We start from the raw sequence: 16900 nt of genomic DNA on the forward strand, positions 1-16900 counted from the left end.
ACAATTGGTCATGCCAGCTGAGGCTGATAGGATTTGGAGTCCAACAGCCTCTAGAGCTCAGTTCCTGGTCAAAGTCATCAATAAGGGACAAGGAGCAGAAATCTGAGCAGTGCCTTTGCTCCTTAGATAAGTTACATGGACCTAGGAAGAAACTCAGGTGATGAGTAAACCCCTCCTGAGACCCCCAGAGAGTGGCTGCCAGTCAGAGGAGACAACACTAGTCTGGATAGACCAATGGTTTGACTCAGGACAAGACAACTTCCAATACTCCATCACCAACCTAAAGGGTTTGGGGAGAGTTCAGCCCAGGCGACATAGCCGTTGGTGTCGGATTTCAGCCAGAAAAACAGATATTTGTTTGCCTGAATGTGTCTCCCACCGTTTCTCGCTGCGGGACCTTTGCCCAGTCACTTTCTCAGAGCCTGGTCCACCTCGCAGGATTGCCGCGAGGATAAAATAGAATCATAGAATCATAGAGTTGGAAGAGACCACAAGGGCCATCGAGTCCAACCCCCTGCCAAGCAGGAAACACCATCAGAGCACTCCTGACATATGGTTGTCAAGCCTCTGCTTAAAGACCTCCAAAGAAGGAGACTCCACCACACTCCTTGGCAGCAAATTCCACTGTCAAACAGCTCTTACTGTCAGGAAGTTCTTCCTAATGTTTAGGTGGAATCTTCTTTCTTGTAGTTTGGATCCATTGCTCCGTGTCCGCTTCTCTGGAGCAGCAGAAAACAACCTTTCTCCCTCCTCTATTTGACATCCTTTTATATATTTGAACATGGCTATCATATCACCCCTTAACCTCCTCTTCTCCAGGCTAAACATGCCCAGCTCCCTTAGCCGTTCCTCATAAGGCATCGTTTCCAGGCCTTTGACCCTTTTGGTTGCCCTCCTCTGCACACGTTCCAGTTTGTCAGTGTCCTTCTTGAACTGTGGTGCACAGAACTGGACACAGTACTCCAGGTGAGGTCTGACCAGAGCAGAATACAGTGGCACTATTACTTCCCTTTATCTAGATGGTATACTCCTAGATCCTAGAGTGGGGAGAGAGAAAGAATTGCATGCGCTGCGCTGCCCTGAGCTGATGGGAGAAAGAGGCAGGAGAGAAACACGATTAATAAATGAAGTTTCCTGGCAAGATCTCTTTCTGTTCCCGTTTCGCTGGCATCATGGAAAGCAAAGGAACCCCAGGTGGCGTGAGTCGCCAAGATTGATTCCAGAATTGCTCACAAGACTCCTTGTTGCTGGTGCCCTTAATAAGCGCATAGCCATGGCGTGGTGGGGGCAGTGACCCAGAAAAAACCCAAACAGTGAAATTAAAGGAGAGGTTGCTGGGTTTTTGCTGTGGATAAGGGATGGTGGTAAAGGTTTTCAAAACGATTGATAGGAAAGAAAGGACCTTTCCAGGGCATTTCAAGCCCATGGCTTGAACCTTGGGAACTGTAGTTTATCCTCCACAGCGCTATAAGTCCCAGCACCCGGAACATACCAAAGTTCCCAGGATTCTTAGGGGGAAGGCATTTGCTTTAAATGAATGGGGTGAATGCAACCAGAGAGAGAGATGGATCGGGTTCCCCCTCTTTTTAAAGGAGAATTCAGAGTCACCTGGCAGAGCCGATTGGCATCGGGTTCACAGCCGACGAAAGAAAGGGCAGATTTCACATTAAAAACACTCCGATGCCACTTTGAGAGTCATGGAGAATGCTGGGGCCTGTAGTTTGTTAAAGTGGCTGGGAACTGTAGTTTAGGGAGCTACAGTTTAGGGAAGTTTTTAATGTTTGATGTTTTATCGCATTTTTAATATTTTATTGGGAGCCGTCCAGAGTGGCTGGGGAAACCCAGCCGGATGGGTGGGGTATAAATAATAAATTATTATTGTTATGTACTGAGTTGAATAGGATTCAGAATGCAGCAGTCAGATTGGTCCTAGAACAATAGGACCCAGAATGCAGTAGTCTGATTGGTCCACAGGAGCCACCCAATCCAGCTCCAGGTGGAAGTGAATCCACAACCGGATTGGCCTACAGGAGAATCCCGGAATTAGCCAATCACGTGGGGCCCATTGTGTAAATAATGTATATAAAGCAGACATTCTGGGGGAACTTACATTCCTCCTCACCACTATGAGCTGAATAAAGAGCACGAAATCCACTCTCAACTCCGAGTATATTTCTATTATTATTTTATTCTGTGAGGACAGTTCCCTTTACAAATCTGTTCCCTGGGATTCTTTGGAAGAAACCATGGCTGTTAAAGTACAATGGTGCGAATGTGGGTAGAATCAAAATGTACTGAAATTGCAGCTGTAAGTTGCATTGATGGCCACCAGTTTATGGGATGCCTTTTAAAAAATGGAGGAAAGGCTAGAATATCGTGGAAAAGTTCTTTTCTTTCACTAATTCAACTTCAAAGGTGAAACTAATATATGACTCATGACATGCAAAGCGAGATATGTCAAGCCTTGATTTGTTCTACAGGTGAAACTCGAAAAATTAGAATATTGTGGAAAAGTTCCTTGATTTCAGGAATTCAACTTAAAAGGTGACACTCATATATGAGATAGACTCGTGACATGCAAAGCGAGATATGTCAAGCCTTGATTTGTTGTTTGTGATGATCACTGCACACAACTGACGAAAACCCCAAATTAACAATCTCAGAAAATTAGAATATTCAAGAAATCAGCCAAACAAGGATTGCAAATGGAGCAGGATTGGACCTTTGAGAAGTAGAAGCATATCTTGCTTTGCATGTCATGAGTCGATCCCATATATTAGTTTCACCTTTTAGGTTGAATTACTGAAATAAAGGAACTTTCCTACGATATTCTAATTTTTCGAGTTTCACCTGTATACATAATTCTGGCACTGCCTGAGAGGTTAGCGAGGCTTCGAGCAGGAGACTAGGGGCATCATGGCAGGGTGGGGATTTGAACCGCTGCGCCCCCTTTTTCCCGAAGCAACTGCAAATGTCTCACCGGAGCGAATGGATCTGTCACCCTGTCCCGGCTGCACTGGTAGCAGGTCAGCGACCTCAGCATGCTCTGGAGGAGAAGAAAGGTCATTCAGGTTTGCCAGGCGCCGCGTGCGAGTCTCCAGCTCCCAATCAGCCCACTTTGAACCACTCTCTGCCTGTGTACAGTACAAAGTCCAGGCCTGCCAGGAACCAGCTTAAATGAATTAGCCAGTCTTTTTCGAGTTTCCACCAGCCCAAGAACGAACAATCTTGCAAAGGTCAGTGTCAGAATTCTAATATCTGTCTCTCTCTCTCTCTGTTGGAACTCTTTCATACGTCCCATACGCTCCGACCATTTACAGAGCCTGTTTTTATTTCTCTATAAGATTTACAGGCATACAAATCGCAAACACACAAATCACATGCATTTCCAATACAGTACTCATATATGTTTGACTTCCCTTCTTCCTTTTTAAATTTATTTTTTTTAAGGCTGCATTTTCCACATTTTTAAGCCATTCTTTAATTTCTTTTGATCATGTTTAACTGCTTGGTTTACGTTAACCCTGCTAATTAACTTACTTGCATACAAGAATTTTTCAGATATTCCACAATTTCCCCCCTATGTTTAATAATTTCTTCTTCTTCTTGGTTTCTTATTACACCTGTTAAACAGACGCTGTTTTCTGCTAAATCACCATCTCACTTGCCCTGATTTTTGTCTTTACTGTCTTGTTTTTTAATCTTTATTTGTAACTTTTTTCGTGTTTACTGTGTTTCATTTGGCTCGAAATGCTTATAAAACCACTTGACAAATGTTTCTGAAATGTGAAGCTGTATATAAATTTGCTTTTTAAAAAAGCATGTGATGAAAAGATAACCGCCTCATCTTGTAAATCGGGACACGGTGCAGAGGAAGCTTACAACATTGTCAGTCAAGCCGCTGTTGCAAAAAAAAAAAAAAAAAAAAGCAGCTAATAAATTTAATAAATAAAATAATAATAATAATAATAATAATAATAATAATAATAATAATTAATAATAAAATCCTAATAATGTCTACTCGGAAGTAAGTCCTGTTGAACTCACTGGGACTTACTCCCAGGCTAGTGGGTTTAGGACTGGAATCTCCCCAACCCCTAATTTATTTTTACGTATACCCTTTTAAAAACCCTGTAACGTGTGCATGCCAAGACACGTGTTTACCGCTGCACCAAGGAGCGGGGCTTTTATTCTGTCAGGAATTGGAGGCGTCATGCGTGAAGCTGCCGAGACCCTCCCCTTGCACACGTGCACGGAGGCGGACCCGAAGCTGTTTCGATTCATTCCCAAAGAAGCCCATTTTCTGCCCGAGGATCCCGGTCCCGCGCGGATTGCTGGGTTTTGCAGTTCTCCTCGAACAGCTGCTGCCGGCGAAGCCTGGAGGGCGTTGGTGGAAGGCAACTACATTTCCCAGCGTGCTTTGCGAGACGCTTGGCGCGACCGGGCAACCAGGAAGCTCCCTCTTTTGCAAATGGCATCAGGGTGCTCAACCCAACCTCCCTCTCTCTCCAGCTCTATCCTTCGGGAATTCCTGTGCGAATTGTATAAAGGTGCAATCATTTCAGCTGCAGTCCTGAATGCATCTCTCGCTGTGTTCTTTGGATTGCTGTGAAGGGCTGAGTAATGTGGATTATAGCCAGGTATCTCTCAATATATGTATGCATATTTTGGAAAAAATGATTGTATTTTGATTTGCAAAAAGAGGCGTTTCCCAAAGGAGAGGCGGCTTGGGGGAGAGACAGACACCCCCCCCCCCGGCCCCGTGGATGCAGCCAGCAGGGCTTCAGCAGAAAGCAGCAGCACACGCTATTTCCTTTTGCAGGGCTCCCTCGCAAGAAGTTTGGCATTCAGTGGCTTTTAATGTCTTAGAGAAAGAAAGAAAGAAAACTAGAACTCTCCCAGGCAGAGATACCCAACAAGAGTCTGGCAGCAGGCATAAGAAGCTGCCTTAAAACTGAGTCAGAGCATTGGTCCATGTAGCTCAGGACTGCCAACACTGGCAGGCAGCAGCTCTCCAGAGTTTTCGAATATGGCTGGGGTTGAATCCGGAGCTCTTTTTGCATGCAGAGCAGCAGGCGATATACTCCTGTCCTGCTGACAATTTCAGCATTGGGTGAAAGCCATTTGGGGGAAGACACGGTGGGGCGCGGGTGGCGCTGTGGTCTAAACCACTGAGCCTAGGGCTTGCCGATCAGAAGGTCAGTGATTCGAATCCCTGTAATGGGGTGGGCACCTGTTGTTTGGTCCCAGCTCCTGCCAACCTAGCAGTTTGAAAGCACAAAGTGCAAGTAGATAAATAGGTACCACTCCGGTGGGAAGGTAAATGGCATTTCTGTGCGCTGCTCTGGTTCGCCAGAAGTGGCTTAGTCACGCTGGCCACATGACCCGGAAGCTGTCTGTGGACAAATGCCAGCTCCCTCGGCCTATAGTGCGAGATGAGCGTGCAACCCCAAAGTCGTCCGCGACTGGACCTTACTGATAGGGGTACCTTTACCTTTACCGAGGCTCCTCACGGGGTCTCTGCCATGGGAGCATATTCACCCAGTGCTTTTCAAGCTGCACTGGCTCCCGGTGGAGTACAGGGTCAGATTTAAGGTGCTGCTTTTGACCTTTAAAGCCCTTCACGGCCTAGGACTCTCATACCTACGAGACCGCCTCTCCTGGTATGCCCCACGGAGAGCCTCAAGGTCCATAAATAACAACACCCTAGTGGTCCCAGGCCCTAAGGAAGTTAGATTAGCTTCAACCAGAGCCAGGGCCTTTTCAGCACTGGCTCCGGCCTGGTGGAAGGCTCTGCCTCATGAGACCAGGGCCCTGCAGGATCTGATTTCTTTCCGCAGGGCCTGTAAGACAGAGTTGTTCCGCCTGGCCTTTGGCTTGGAGCCAATTTGATTCCCTCACTCCCTCTCTTTCTTTTTTCTTTTCCTTCTCCTCCTGCGATGAGGCTACATTTTAATATTTTAATGTTCCATTATTTTAATGTTGTATTTTACTTTTGTTTTTAAGTTGTAATCATTCATCTTGTTTTTATTATTGCTTGTAAGCCGCTCTGAGCCCGGCCTTGGCTGGGGAGGGCGGGGTATAAATAAAAAATTATTATTATTATTATTATTATTATTATTATTATTATTATTATTACCTTTTATGGCTGAGGTACAGTCTGTACCTGAGGTACAGTCATACCTCAGGTTACAGACGCTTCAGGTTGCATTTTTTCGTGTTGCGGACCACCAAAACCCGGAAGTACTGGAACGGGTTACCTCTGGGTTTTGGAGGTGGCGCATGCGCAGAAAAGCTAAATTGTGCTTTGCGCATGTGCAGAAGCGCCGAATCACAACCTGTGCATGTGCAGACGTGCAGCTGCGGGTTGCGGGCGCTGCGGGTTGTGAAAGTGCACCCTGCATGGATCACATTCACAACCTGAGCGTCCACTGCACTATAGGAATGGTGCGAATGTGGGTAGAATAAAAATGTACTGAATTTGCAGCTGTAAGTTGCATTGCTGGCCACCAGTTTTGGGGATGCCTTTTAAAAAATGGAGGAAAGGCAATCAGGCACCGAAGCTTCATTAAGCAGAACCTCAATGTTCAGAGGCAGCAGTATACCACAAAATATTAGCTGATAAAGAGGATTGCAATGCAGAGAAGATTTTTGGTTTCTTGGAGGTAGCTGGGGGATCTCTGTTGTGTTGGAAACAAATAGGTTTCTTGGTGGTCTTTTTGCATGCAGAGCCAATGATATCCCCTAGTCCTGCCGATCAGCCGCAATTTCAGCATTTCCCAGTCTGCAAAGGGTGCTGTGTCTCGTTGCAACATCCTGTAACTTTCCCCCTCCTGCTGCGCCCTTTGTGTTGCCTTCATCAGTTATCTTTTCAGGCAACTCTACACTCCGCCCCCACCCCAAGCCTTTCTGAGGCTATCTGGGAAAACATGTACCGTATTTCAAAGTTGGGGAGGAAAACCCACGTGGGTTAGACTCGCCTACTGCTGCCTGGTGCCGAAATTCTCATCTGGGAGAAAGCAGCGCCCCGTAAGTTTAACAAATTTGTGCTTTGCTGGCTTCAGAGCTGTGGGTGCTTCTTATTTACAGAGCATTCACCCCGATTTGCTTTCAGAGGGAGACGAATCTGGCAACCTTACAGTATTTTCCCCACAGTGCAGTTCTGTGCAAATTTATTTGGAAGCTAAATCTTGTTGTTTTCAGTGACGGTCGTCGCCTAGATAAACCTGTTCTCCTCCAGATGTTGTTCTGCTCCATAGAATCAGAGAATTGTACAGGTGGGAGCGACCCCCAAATGCCATCTAGTCTAACCCCCTGCAATGCAGGAATCTCAGCTAAAGCATCCATGGCAGATGGCCGTCCAAGCTCTGCTTAAAAACCTCCGAGGAGAGAGAGTCCATCACCTCCTGAGGGAATCCGTCCCGCTGTCAGACAGCTCTTCCTGTCAGAAAGTTCTTCCTGATGTTTCATCGGAATCTCCTTTCTTGGAACCGGAAGCCGTGGGTTCGAGTCCTGCCCGCCCCACCATCCCTTGCTCAAGCTGATAGGAGCTGGCATCCAATGACATCCGTAGGACCACAAATTACCCCTGAAAGTGTGTTGTTTAGGCCTGCAGTCTTAGAGTGCTTCCAATTGACCTTTCAATTGAGCGTTCACCCCCATTTGTTTACAAGGAAATTAATGGCATTACATCAGAGGAAGTGTTACTCACACTTTCCAGTTCATTTTCGCATAACCTAATGCAAAAAAATTCTGATCTTTTGGAGATGTGTTGTCCCAGACCTCCCAACCAATTATAAGTCTGCGTGTGATTGAATCCCACCTGAGAATAGCGAAGGACGTGCATTTTGTTCTCTGAAGTTTCTCTTAAGGATGGCACATTTGGTGAAATATGAAAGTATGAGTGAAATACAGTGGTGCCTCGCAAGACGAAAAGAATCCGTTCCGCAAGTCTTTTCGTCTTGCGGTTTTTTCATCTTGCGAAGCAAGCCCATTAGTGGATTAGCGCTATTAGTGCTATTAGCAGTTTAAGGGCTATTAACGGCTATTAAAGGCTTAAGGGATTAGCGGATTAGCTGCTAAAAGGCTATTAGCAGCTTAGCGCTTCAGAAAAAGGGGTTGGGGAGCGAAAAAAAATCGCAAGAATCGCAAGACATTTTCGTCTTGCGAAGCAAACCCATAGGGAAATTCGTCCTGTGAAGCACGTCTGAAAATGGAAAACCCTTTCGTCTAGCGGGTTTTCCGTCTTGCGAGGCATTCGTCTTGCGGGGCACCACTGTAACAACCAGCTTTTGGTTTGTGTTTGGAAAGGAGGTTTAGGCTTCTCTGACGGAACCTTCTGCCATTGTTTCTCCCCACCTCTATCTCTCCAGAACTGAAAGATTGCTATTTTTTCTAAGAATTAATGGAGGTTGTTCTGCTGGGGACTGGGTGCCTTTTGGGTTTCTCTCTGAGAACAAGGGCCTTGGGAGATAATTGTGAAAATTTGGCAATGGACTTTGGAGCAAAAAGAATCTGAAGTCTTACAGCATTCACAGGGAGCATGAGTTGTTGTTGTTTTTAGCTACACTGCGGACAAAGAACTGAAGAAAGAATGAATACCTATTGCTGACTTTTTCTTAAGCTAATGCTTGGCTTGGTGGAAGAAGGTGGACAGAGAAAAGTACCCCCCCCCCCAACACCATAGCACTAGAACTGAATGTTGGAAGGTTCAGGACAGGCAAAAGAATGGATTTCTACAAACAGTGCATAGTTAAACTGTGGAACTCACTGCCACATGAAGCAGTGATGGCCTGGGTGAAAATAAGGTTAGACAAATTCATGGAGGATGAGGCTGTCAATGGCAACTAGTTTATGATGCCCGGCTCTGCCTCCACGGTTTGAGAGCATGGAGGTCTTGCGCCCTTCTGGTTGGTCACTGTGCTGTTGAATTTTCATGAGACCGTAAGAAGAAGTTTGCAAATGGATGTGGAAAAGTGATTAAGAGTGGAAAACGAGAAGCTGAAATCGACCAGGTCACCCATCCCTGCTTGAACCTCAAGCACATTTCCCTCTGGGCATATTACAGTGGCAGATGTCCAGATTTCACTGGCAATGTGCTTTGGATTGTAAGCAAAGGGTTTATCTTTTAAAAAAGTTGTAGCTTGGGAAAAAGGAAGCTAGGAGCAGGGGCCCCAGAACCCTTTGCAGAAGACTCCATGGACTGCCACGCAACAGGGCTCTTGCATTCATCAGCACATAACACTACAGGTATTTTTGGATCAAATTATCACAAAATTGCAAGTATAACTGGCATGGAATATCATTCGTAATTGCCTTGTGGATATCTAAAGGAACTTGGTACCAAGGACGGAAGGAAGTTAATTTCTCCTCTGCTGCTTGCAGACCCTTAATAGTTTTATACCTAGGTAAGCATAATACATCTCAACATAACTGTTGGGTTAATATCAGCTGTTTAAAATTAGCTCCACCGCTCAAGAGATGGTCGGATAAAATATGCTAAAAATGATGGGGTGAAATAAAATATAACAGGTTGTTTTTTCCAGAACCGCGGCATAAGCACATCCTGTTGCCAATGGCCTGTCTAGGCCAGCATCCTGTTCACAGGGACCAAAAGGATGTTCCAGAGGTCCTCCAGGATCATAGAGGTGTTACTAGAAGGCCCCCCCCTTCTGCTTGGTTGTGAGTTGTCATTGAATACAACCTGGGATGGGCTGTGCAAGACAAAAATTGCCAGCGTCTTGCATGTTCTTACAAGAAGAGGAGCCTTGGGCAGGGAGGGATATACATAATTATAATAAATCAGGGCCTCCTCAGAAGTAGAGCATCTGCTTTGCATGCAGAAGACCCCTGGTTTAATCCACAACATCTCCAGGTGGGATTGGCAATGTCTTATATTCTGAAACCCTAGACAGCGACTGTCCACCTCTGTGGACAATGGAGAGTTAGGACTGACTCAATATAAGACCGCCGCTTGTGTTCCAGAATGCGGCAGCTAGACTGGTGACTGGGAGTGGCTGCCGAGACCACATAACACCAGTCTTGAAAGACCTACGTTGGCTCCCAGTACGTTTCTGAGTGCAATTCAAAGTGCTGGTGTTGACATGGACCTAAACGGCCTTGGTCCAGTATACCTGAAGGAACGTCTCCACCCCCATCATTCTGCCCAGGCACTGAGGTCCAGCTCCGAGGGCCTTCTGGCAGTTCCCTCACTGCGAGAAGCCAAGTTACAGGGAACCAGGCAGAGGGCCTTCTTGGTGGTGGCACCCACCCTGTGGAACGCCCTCCCACCAGATGTCAAAGAGAAGAACAACTACCGGACTTTTAGAATACATCTGAAGGCAGCCCTCTTTAGGGAAGCTTTTAATGTTTAACAGACTACTGTATTTTAATACTTTGTTGGAAGCCGCACAGAGTGGCTGGGGAGACCCAGCCAGATGGGTGGGGTATAAATAATAAATTATTATTATTATTCCTTACCCACAATATTGATATGTATGGGTAAGCCATGGTTAGCATCCCAGACATTCAGACCAACCATAGTTTGTGCCCCTTCTCTGCTTCCACCCCCCGTTTCCTGAGAACCCTAAGATGTTTTCCAAACAGCGGTTTCCAATGGTAGATCAGTGTCCCAAACCATGGTTTCGTTGGTACATCTGGAATGCAAAGTATAGTTCAGAGTCTCAAGTATGATTAGCACAAACCACGCGGTTTGTGTTTCATCTGAAGCAACCCTGTGTGGAAGCTCTTGCTGGGCGCTACACATACTTGACCCAACTAATTTCCTCTGTCCTTTGCAGGTTGATCTCTCGGCCATGTCTCTGCTCCTTGATTTCGTGGATGTGACCGACCCCAGCTTTGGGATAGCTGTCCTCTGCATCGCCTTTAACCCGCTTTTCTGGAATCTGGTATGTTTTGTCTATTTTGCCGATTCACTGACCGGGAGTTGTATTTTTAGGTTTTCTGCCTATCGGAGGCAGTCCCCATGGTTTGGCCTAGTTCTCCATCAGCGCCTTCCTCTCTTAGTGAACATTTTCAATGAGTGATGGGTTTTCTTTGTTTCCTCCTCCAGTGCTTGAATGCCCTTGACTCTTTGAACTCTTCCTTTGCTTTCTCCCGTTATGATTTTTTTATTATTATTACTGTTCCGAGGAGACTGCAATCAATTGCTTTTACTCTGCCATGATTGCACGGCGTGGGGATTGAAAAGCCAATCAATTGGAAAGCGGTGAGCTCAGGATAGTGCTGGCAAGCCACAGTTGATGAGCTCTGCAGAGGGAAACAGGAATGCACAAGTAAATCTTTGTCCAAGACCTGCAAATCTTAAGACTGCCTCTTTCCCAAGTCCCTCCCTTGACTTGGTCTTTGTCATGTACTCTGGCCACGATCCTCTGTCTAGCTCAGAGGCAGACACCCACCCCTCACAGGACCAGCAGACCCTTTTCTTTTTGGATGGCAGCCCTGCAGTCATCCCTCACTGTCTTTTATGCTGTAGGAGCCAGTGGTTGCAAACTTTGTCTGTTTAAAGGAACAGACAGCTGCTCATATGGGGTGGGGCTAAGAGGACCAGGCCATCCAGCCTTCAGCAGATCTCAGAAGAGTTCAGCATGCAGCTGAGGCAACAGATCTCCCAGAGGGAGTCCTAGCAAGCTCTCTCTGCTGGGAGCTCTCCAGGGTGCTGACAAGATACATTTTTTTGCTCCACTGTGCATGCTGCCACCCTGGTCAGGATCTGGCAGTTCCGACTACATATGACTGGACTGCCTGACTTCCCTTGACCCTGCTGTCTGGGCTGCCCTATAGGTGAGTGTCATGGTGCTGACACAGCTGTCCTGGAAGTAGGTGTGACATCCTTGCTCCATTTGCCTTTGTGTGTGTGTGTGTGTGTGTGTGTGTGTTTGAAGTCCACTCAGCAGCAGTGAGGGTGTAGAGCAGCCTTTCTCAACCTGTGGGTCCCCAGGTGTTGCTGAACTACAACTCCCATCACCCCCTAGCTAGCAAGGCCAGAGTTCAGGGATGATGGGAGTTGTAGTCCAACAACATCTGGGGACCCACAGATTGGGAACCACTGGTGTAGAGTCTTCACTGCAGCTGCCCCTAGGCTCTAGAATGACCTGGTGGTGGATGCCAGGAGTAACTCCGCCTTTTCACGCTACGAGACCCACCCTATTTTGGGCTTCTCTTGGTAGCCAATCTTGGAGAAGGACGGTGCTGGGTTTATTTATTTATTTTTCACTAGGTGCTAGATTTTTCCTTTGCTGCCTAGTTTTTGCTGTCTAGCAACCAAGAGAGCTACATCCCTTTCCCCCAAACTGAATAGGAAGGTAGGAAGGTGCCTTGTCTACTGATCCATGTGGCTCAGTGTTGCCTGCACTGACTTCCAGCAGTTCACCAGGGCTCCCAACCCTACATGGAAATGCCAGGGGGTGAACCTTCTTCGTGAAAAGCTCATGCACTACCACTGAGCTTGGGCCCTTCCCACCAGCCTTCTAGAAACTTCTATTTCTGCCAGTCCCAAAATTCGACGGATGTTTAACCTGGGCAGGAGCCTCTGCAGCTACCCCTGAAGTTTCACTTTGTGTAAGTGCTGGCGACCGCTCAAAGTGATAGCTACAGGGGCAGCCAGAAGCTCAAGGCAAGAAGGGGCATTAAAGTTCCAATTTAGCAGCAGCAAGATGACTAAGAGGAAATGAGCTTCGCTAATTTTCTGGAGCCCCTCTAGTCTCATTGGCGGGGCATTAAGAAGTACGAACAAACAACTAGAGCCTGAGCAGGATATGCCACCCACCATGCCGAGATATTAGATGAATTACCCGCAGCGGCTATCAGGAGAAGGCATTGACAACAGAGTTATCGGAACAAAGGGAGGGAGGGAGGGAGCAAGTGCTGAGGGAGGAATCGAAGCTGAGTAAACAGTTGGAGTCAGATGACTTCTGGGATAGGGCAATGTTTTGCTTTTTTCTTTTTACCTTTGGTCAGTCTTTATTGAGTTAAAATGAATACATCCATACAGTATTTGCCATTACATGCTTAGACAGCATAAGAAAGAAAGAAAAGAAAAACGCGAAATAAGGACAAGTGTATAAAAATCAAGGGAAAAAAAGAAGAGAAAAAACAGGAAGATCATTTTGGGATGTTCGTCTTCACCACCGAGATTCTACCCCATAGCAAGAGATGTAATTTATTCCAGGTTTCCATTTTTTTCTTAATCTCCTTCCACATTTTGACATAATTATCCTCATATAGGTTGATACTTTTTCTTGAAACCCAGACCCCTAGATATTTTAATTTATTCTTTATCTCTAAGCCCGTCATTTCTTGAAGTACTTTGTTCTCTTCTGTACTTTTTAGTTAGCATTTTAGTTTTTGAGTAGTTTACTTTTAGGCCTGCCGTTTTTCCATATACCGTATTTTCCGCCCTATAAGACGCATCAGACAACAAGATGCACCTAGTTTTTGGAGGAGGAAAACAAGAAAAAAAATATTCTGAATCTCAGAAGCCAGAACAGCAAGAGGGATTGCTGCGCAGTGAAAGCAGCAATCCCTCTTGCTGTTCTGGCTTCTGGGATAGCTGTGCAGCCTGCATTCGCTCCATAAGACGCACACACATTTCCCCTTACTTTTTAGGAGGGAAAAAGTGAGTCTTATAGAGCAAAAAATACAGTATTTTAATTAATTCCAATGCCACAGGAATACTTTGTTCCTGTGTTGTTATTATTAAGCCATCTGCGAATGCCCTGACTTTATAGGATCCCCCCCCCCCCCATTACAACTCCTCTGTCATGGATGCTTTATGGTCCTTGACCACTGGCTATGCTGGCAGGCAGGGTGACAGGAGCGAACCAGCAGCAGAAGGCATGAAGTAAGTGGAGTTCCCCCTTTATTAGAAAGAAGAAGAGAAAAAACCCAGGATCTGCGCAGGTGTGTCAGGCCTAATGAGCACAGCCACTCTTTTTTGGTAGCTCTTGCCTATATGGAGCAGTTGCTGAGACTGAAGGTTCCCACAGATGCCTAGGTCTTCTCCAAGGCTTTTCACCAGCAATTGGAGACTGCGCCTGTGTGACGCCTATCGCTGCCCATTTCAGCCCTCTCCTGGTTCTGGGAGACGAGGGTGGGGAGGGGACGGGGAGACACCCAGGCCTCTCCACCAGCCAGATTCATTTCTGCCTCTTGGCCTCCCTCCAACCGTTCACCTGCTTCAGCTTCCGCCTCTAATTCTGGACTGCTCTCTGCCACAGTCTCTCCCTGCTCACAAAGCCCTGTTCCCTCTTGAGCTTTCCACACTTCCTCTTCCTGATCTTCTCCCTCTTCCCACCCATCATTGCCCCACCACTACGCCCCGGGCTCTGAGCCTTCTTCCCTTCGTGGTTCCCCATCTGGTTCCTCTCACCACTCTTCGGTGTCCAATCAGTCCAGGACACAGGGTCTGATGGGAGCTGGGAGTCCAGCCATGTCTAGAGGGCCTCAGGTTCCTTCTCCCTGAGTGAGGAGGAGCTTGGTTGGGTAGGAGGGTTTGGAGAAGACATCTGTCTGGAGCTCTGGTGAGCGAGTGTCCACTGAAGAGCACAAGAAGAGCCTCCTAGATCTTGCCACTGGCCCATCCTGTTCTTAGATGCTTGTGGGGAACCTGGAAGCAGGATTTAAGGACAAGAACAACTCTCCCCTCCTGTGGCTTCCAGCAGCTGGTACTCAGAAGCATTACTGCCACTAAGCATGGAGGCAGAGCACAGCTGTCATGGCTAGCAGTGGCTTAGCGTGGGTTGTCAGCACCCGGGGCAAGGCAAGTAATTAGCGCCCCCTAACCCGGGGCAAGGCAAGTAATTTGTGCCCCCCGCTGCACTGTCCCTCCCCCAGATAGTCCCTCGCTCTCTCTCCGCACCGCACCGCACGCCTGGCACCCTCCCCTCCACAGTGGGCGGCGACCCGGCGGCTCGGATCGGATTCGCACAGCCAGCACTGCAGTGAGAGAGAGTGAGTGAGCCAGGTAGGGGCAGAGAGCTGCGAGTGCGAGCGTGCCCCCCCCAGATGTTGCGCCTGGTGCGGCCGCCCCCCCTGCACCCCCCACGTTACACCACTGATGGCTAGTAGCCATTTATAGCTTTCTGCTCCTCCAGTTGTCTTGTAAAGCTATCTAAGATGGTGGCCATCACTGCCTCCTTGGAAGAAATGGTTGTAATAATAATAGTAATAAATTTTTATTTATACCCCGCCCTTCCTGGTTCAAAAACCGGGCTCAGGGCTGCTAACAACAAATTAAAAACACTTAATTGTAAAAGCAGCATATAATACAGTATAAAAACATGAAAAACAATAAAATTCAAAATTCAGAAATCAATTTAGGGGGAAATAAGCATTAGATAATCCCCAGGGCTAGCTGGTTGAATTGGTCCTACTTGGGCCAGCGTGGAGGCCAGGGGAGAATTAGCTGTGGGGTCTCAGAGCGGGTGATCTTCATAAAAGGGAAGGGGAGGGGAAGGGAAATAAAAAATCAGGTTGAATTCAAATTAAAGGCCAGGCAAAATAGCTCTGTCTTACAGGCCCGACGGAAGGAGGTTAAATCCTGCAGGACCCTGGGCTCATGGGACAGAGCATTCCACCAGGTTGGAGCCATCACTGAGAAGGCCCTGGCCCTGGTGGAGGATAGTCTGACTTCCTTAGGCCCCCGGACCTCTAAACTATGGTTATTCATGGACCTTAAGGTCCTCTGCGGGGCAGACCAGGAGAGGCGGTCCCGTAAATACAAAGATGGTCCACTCCGGAGACTGGATGACGTTCCAGAGTGCCTGAAGTATCTTCATAACTTAACCCAGCGGCGTTGTTCTGTTCCTAACCTGACACCCCCCCCCCCCCATTTCATCCTTGCAGTTTTGGAAAGAAGAATTGAGTACGGAATGTGGAAAGATGTCACACGGAACATGTACCCATGCCTTCTTCCTTACCAGTTCCAGCTGGGCAAGGTGCATGTGGCTAGGAACGGGAACAGGAGAAGGAGGCTCACATTCTAGAAGGGCAGTGTGGTGTAGTGGTTAGAGTGTGTTGGACTAAGACCTGGGAGGCTAGGGTTCAAATCCCCACTTGGCCACACACACACACACACACACACACAGAAAACTCACTGGGTGCCTCTCAGCCTAACCTATCTCTCAGGGTTGTTGTGCAAATTAAATGAGGAGGGAGAAAACACAGCACCTTGTGGCCCTTTAGAAAAAAAATGGGATGTAAATGCAATTGAAATTCATTTACTCACTTCCTGATCAGAAATAGTCAGCTGTTATCAGTTGCCTGCAGGGAGTAAGGCCATTTTGGAAACTGTTCTTCAAAGCCATTTTGATGTTGATGTCTAACTGTCACTGCTCACCTTTTTCGGGGAGCGATTGTCCCCACACCAGACAGCGAGTTAAAAGGGAGGCTTGTTCATCCCATTCCTTCTGGCCTTTTGATTTCAGAAATAGAGGTGACCTTTCTCATACCCCCTTTTTTGAATAATGACATTTCCAGAGGGTGGTGGTGGTTTGAGGCTCCTGAATCTGCCTGGGAGAGAGAGAGAGAGAGATGCTGGCGGTTGAGATTTTCTCTCCCAGGCTGAAAGGCATTGATCATCGACGCTTTGTCAACCCTGCAGCTGTAAAGCGAGCAAGGTTCTAAGTAGGCTAACTCATAACTCCGACACCTGGGGATGCTGGACAAAAGCTTTGTCGGCTGCTAAATATAGTTTTCCAATGACTCGGCATGTCTGAGTTATACACAAAGGCGTGACAAACTGGGTCATTCAACTGGAGATATTTGATGCATCCGTGGATAGGATTCTGCCCCAGTCGCAGACATCAAAACTGTGAGTGGGGTGAGGCAATACACTCTTATTTTGTGGGGGCCATCTTCCCCCCTTCTTAAGCCCCCCTCA

The 16900-nt window shown here is 47.1% G+C and overlaps 1 protein-coding gene across 5 annotated transcripts in view; it reads left to right on the forward strand.

Moving 5' to 3' along the window:
- The first annotated feature begins 3096 nt into the window (after positions 1-3096).
- PEMT (phosphatidylethanolamine N-methyltransferase) overlaps positions 3097-16900 on the forward strand; it is a 94855-nt gene continuing 81051 nt past the window's right edge. For 2 of the 5 annotated variants that reach the window (XM_083413722.1, XM_083413721.1), the window contains exons 1-2: positions 4478-4640; positions 10800-10907. In XM_083413722.1, coding sequence (XP_083269848.1) covers positions 4578-4640; positions 10800-10907 — 171 coding nt within the window. In that variant the 5' untranslated portion in view covers positions 4478-4577. Of the gene's footprint in view, positions 3237-4457; positions 4641-10799; positions 10908-16900 lie in introns of those variants that run through there. The other 3 variants (XM_083413723.1, XM_083413725.1, XM_083413724.1) reach the window with 3 other exon arrangements.

This window comes from Podarcis tiliguerta (assembly GCF_965153285.1).
Source record: "Podarcis tiliguerta genome assembly, chromosome: 14".
NCBI classification, from domain to species: Eukaryota; Metazoa; Chordata; class Lepidosauria; order Squamata; family Lacertidae; genus Podarcis; species Podarcis tiliguerta.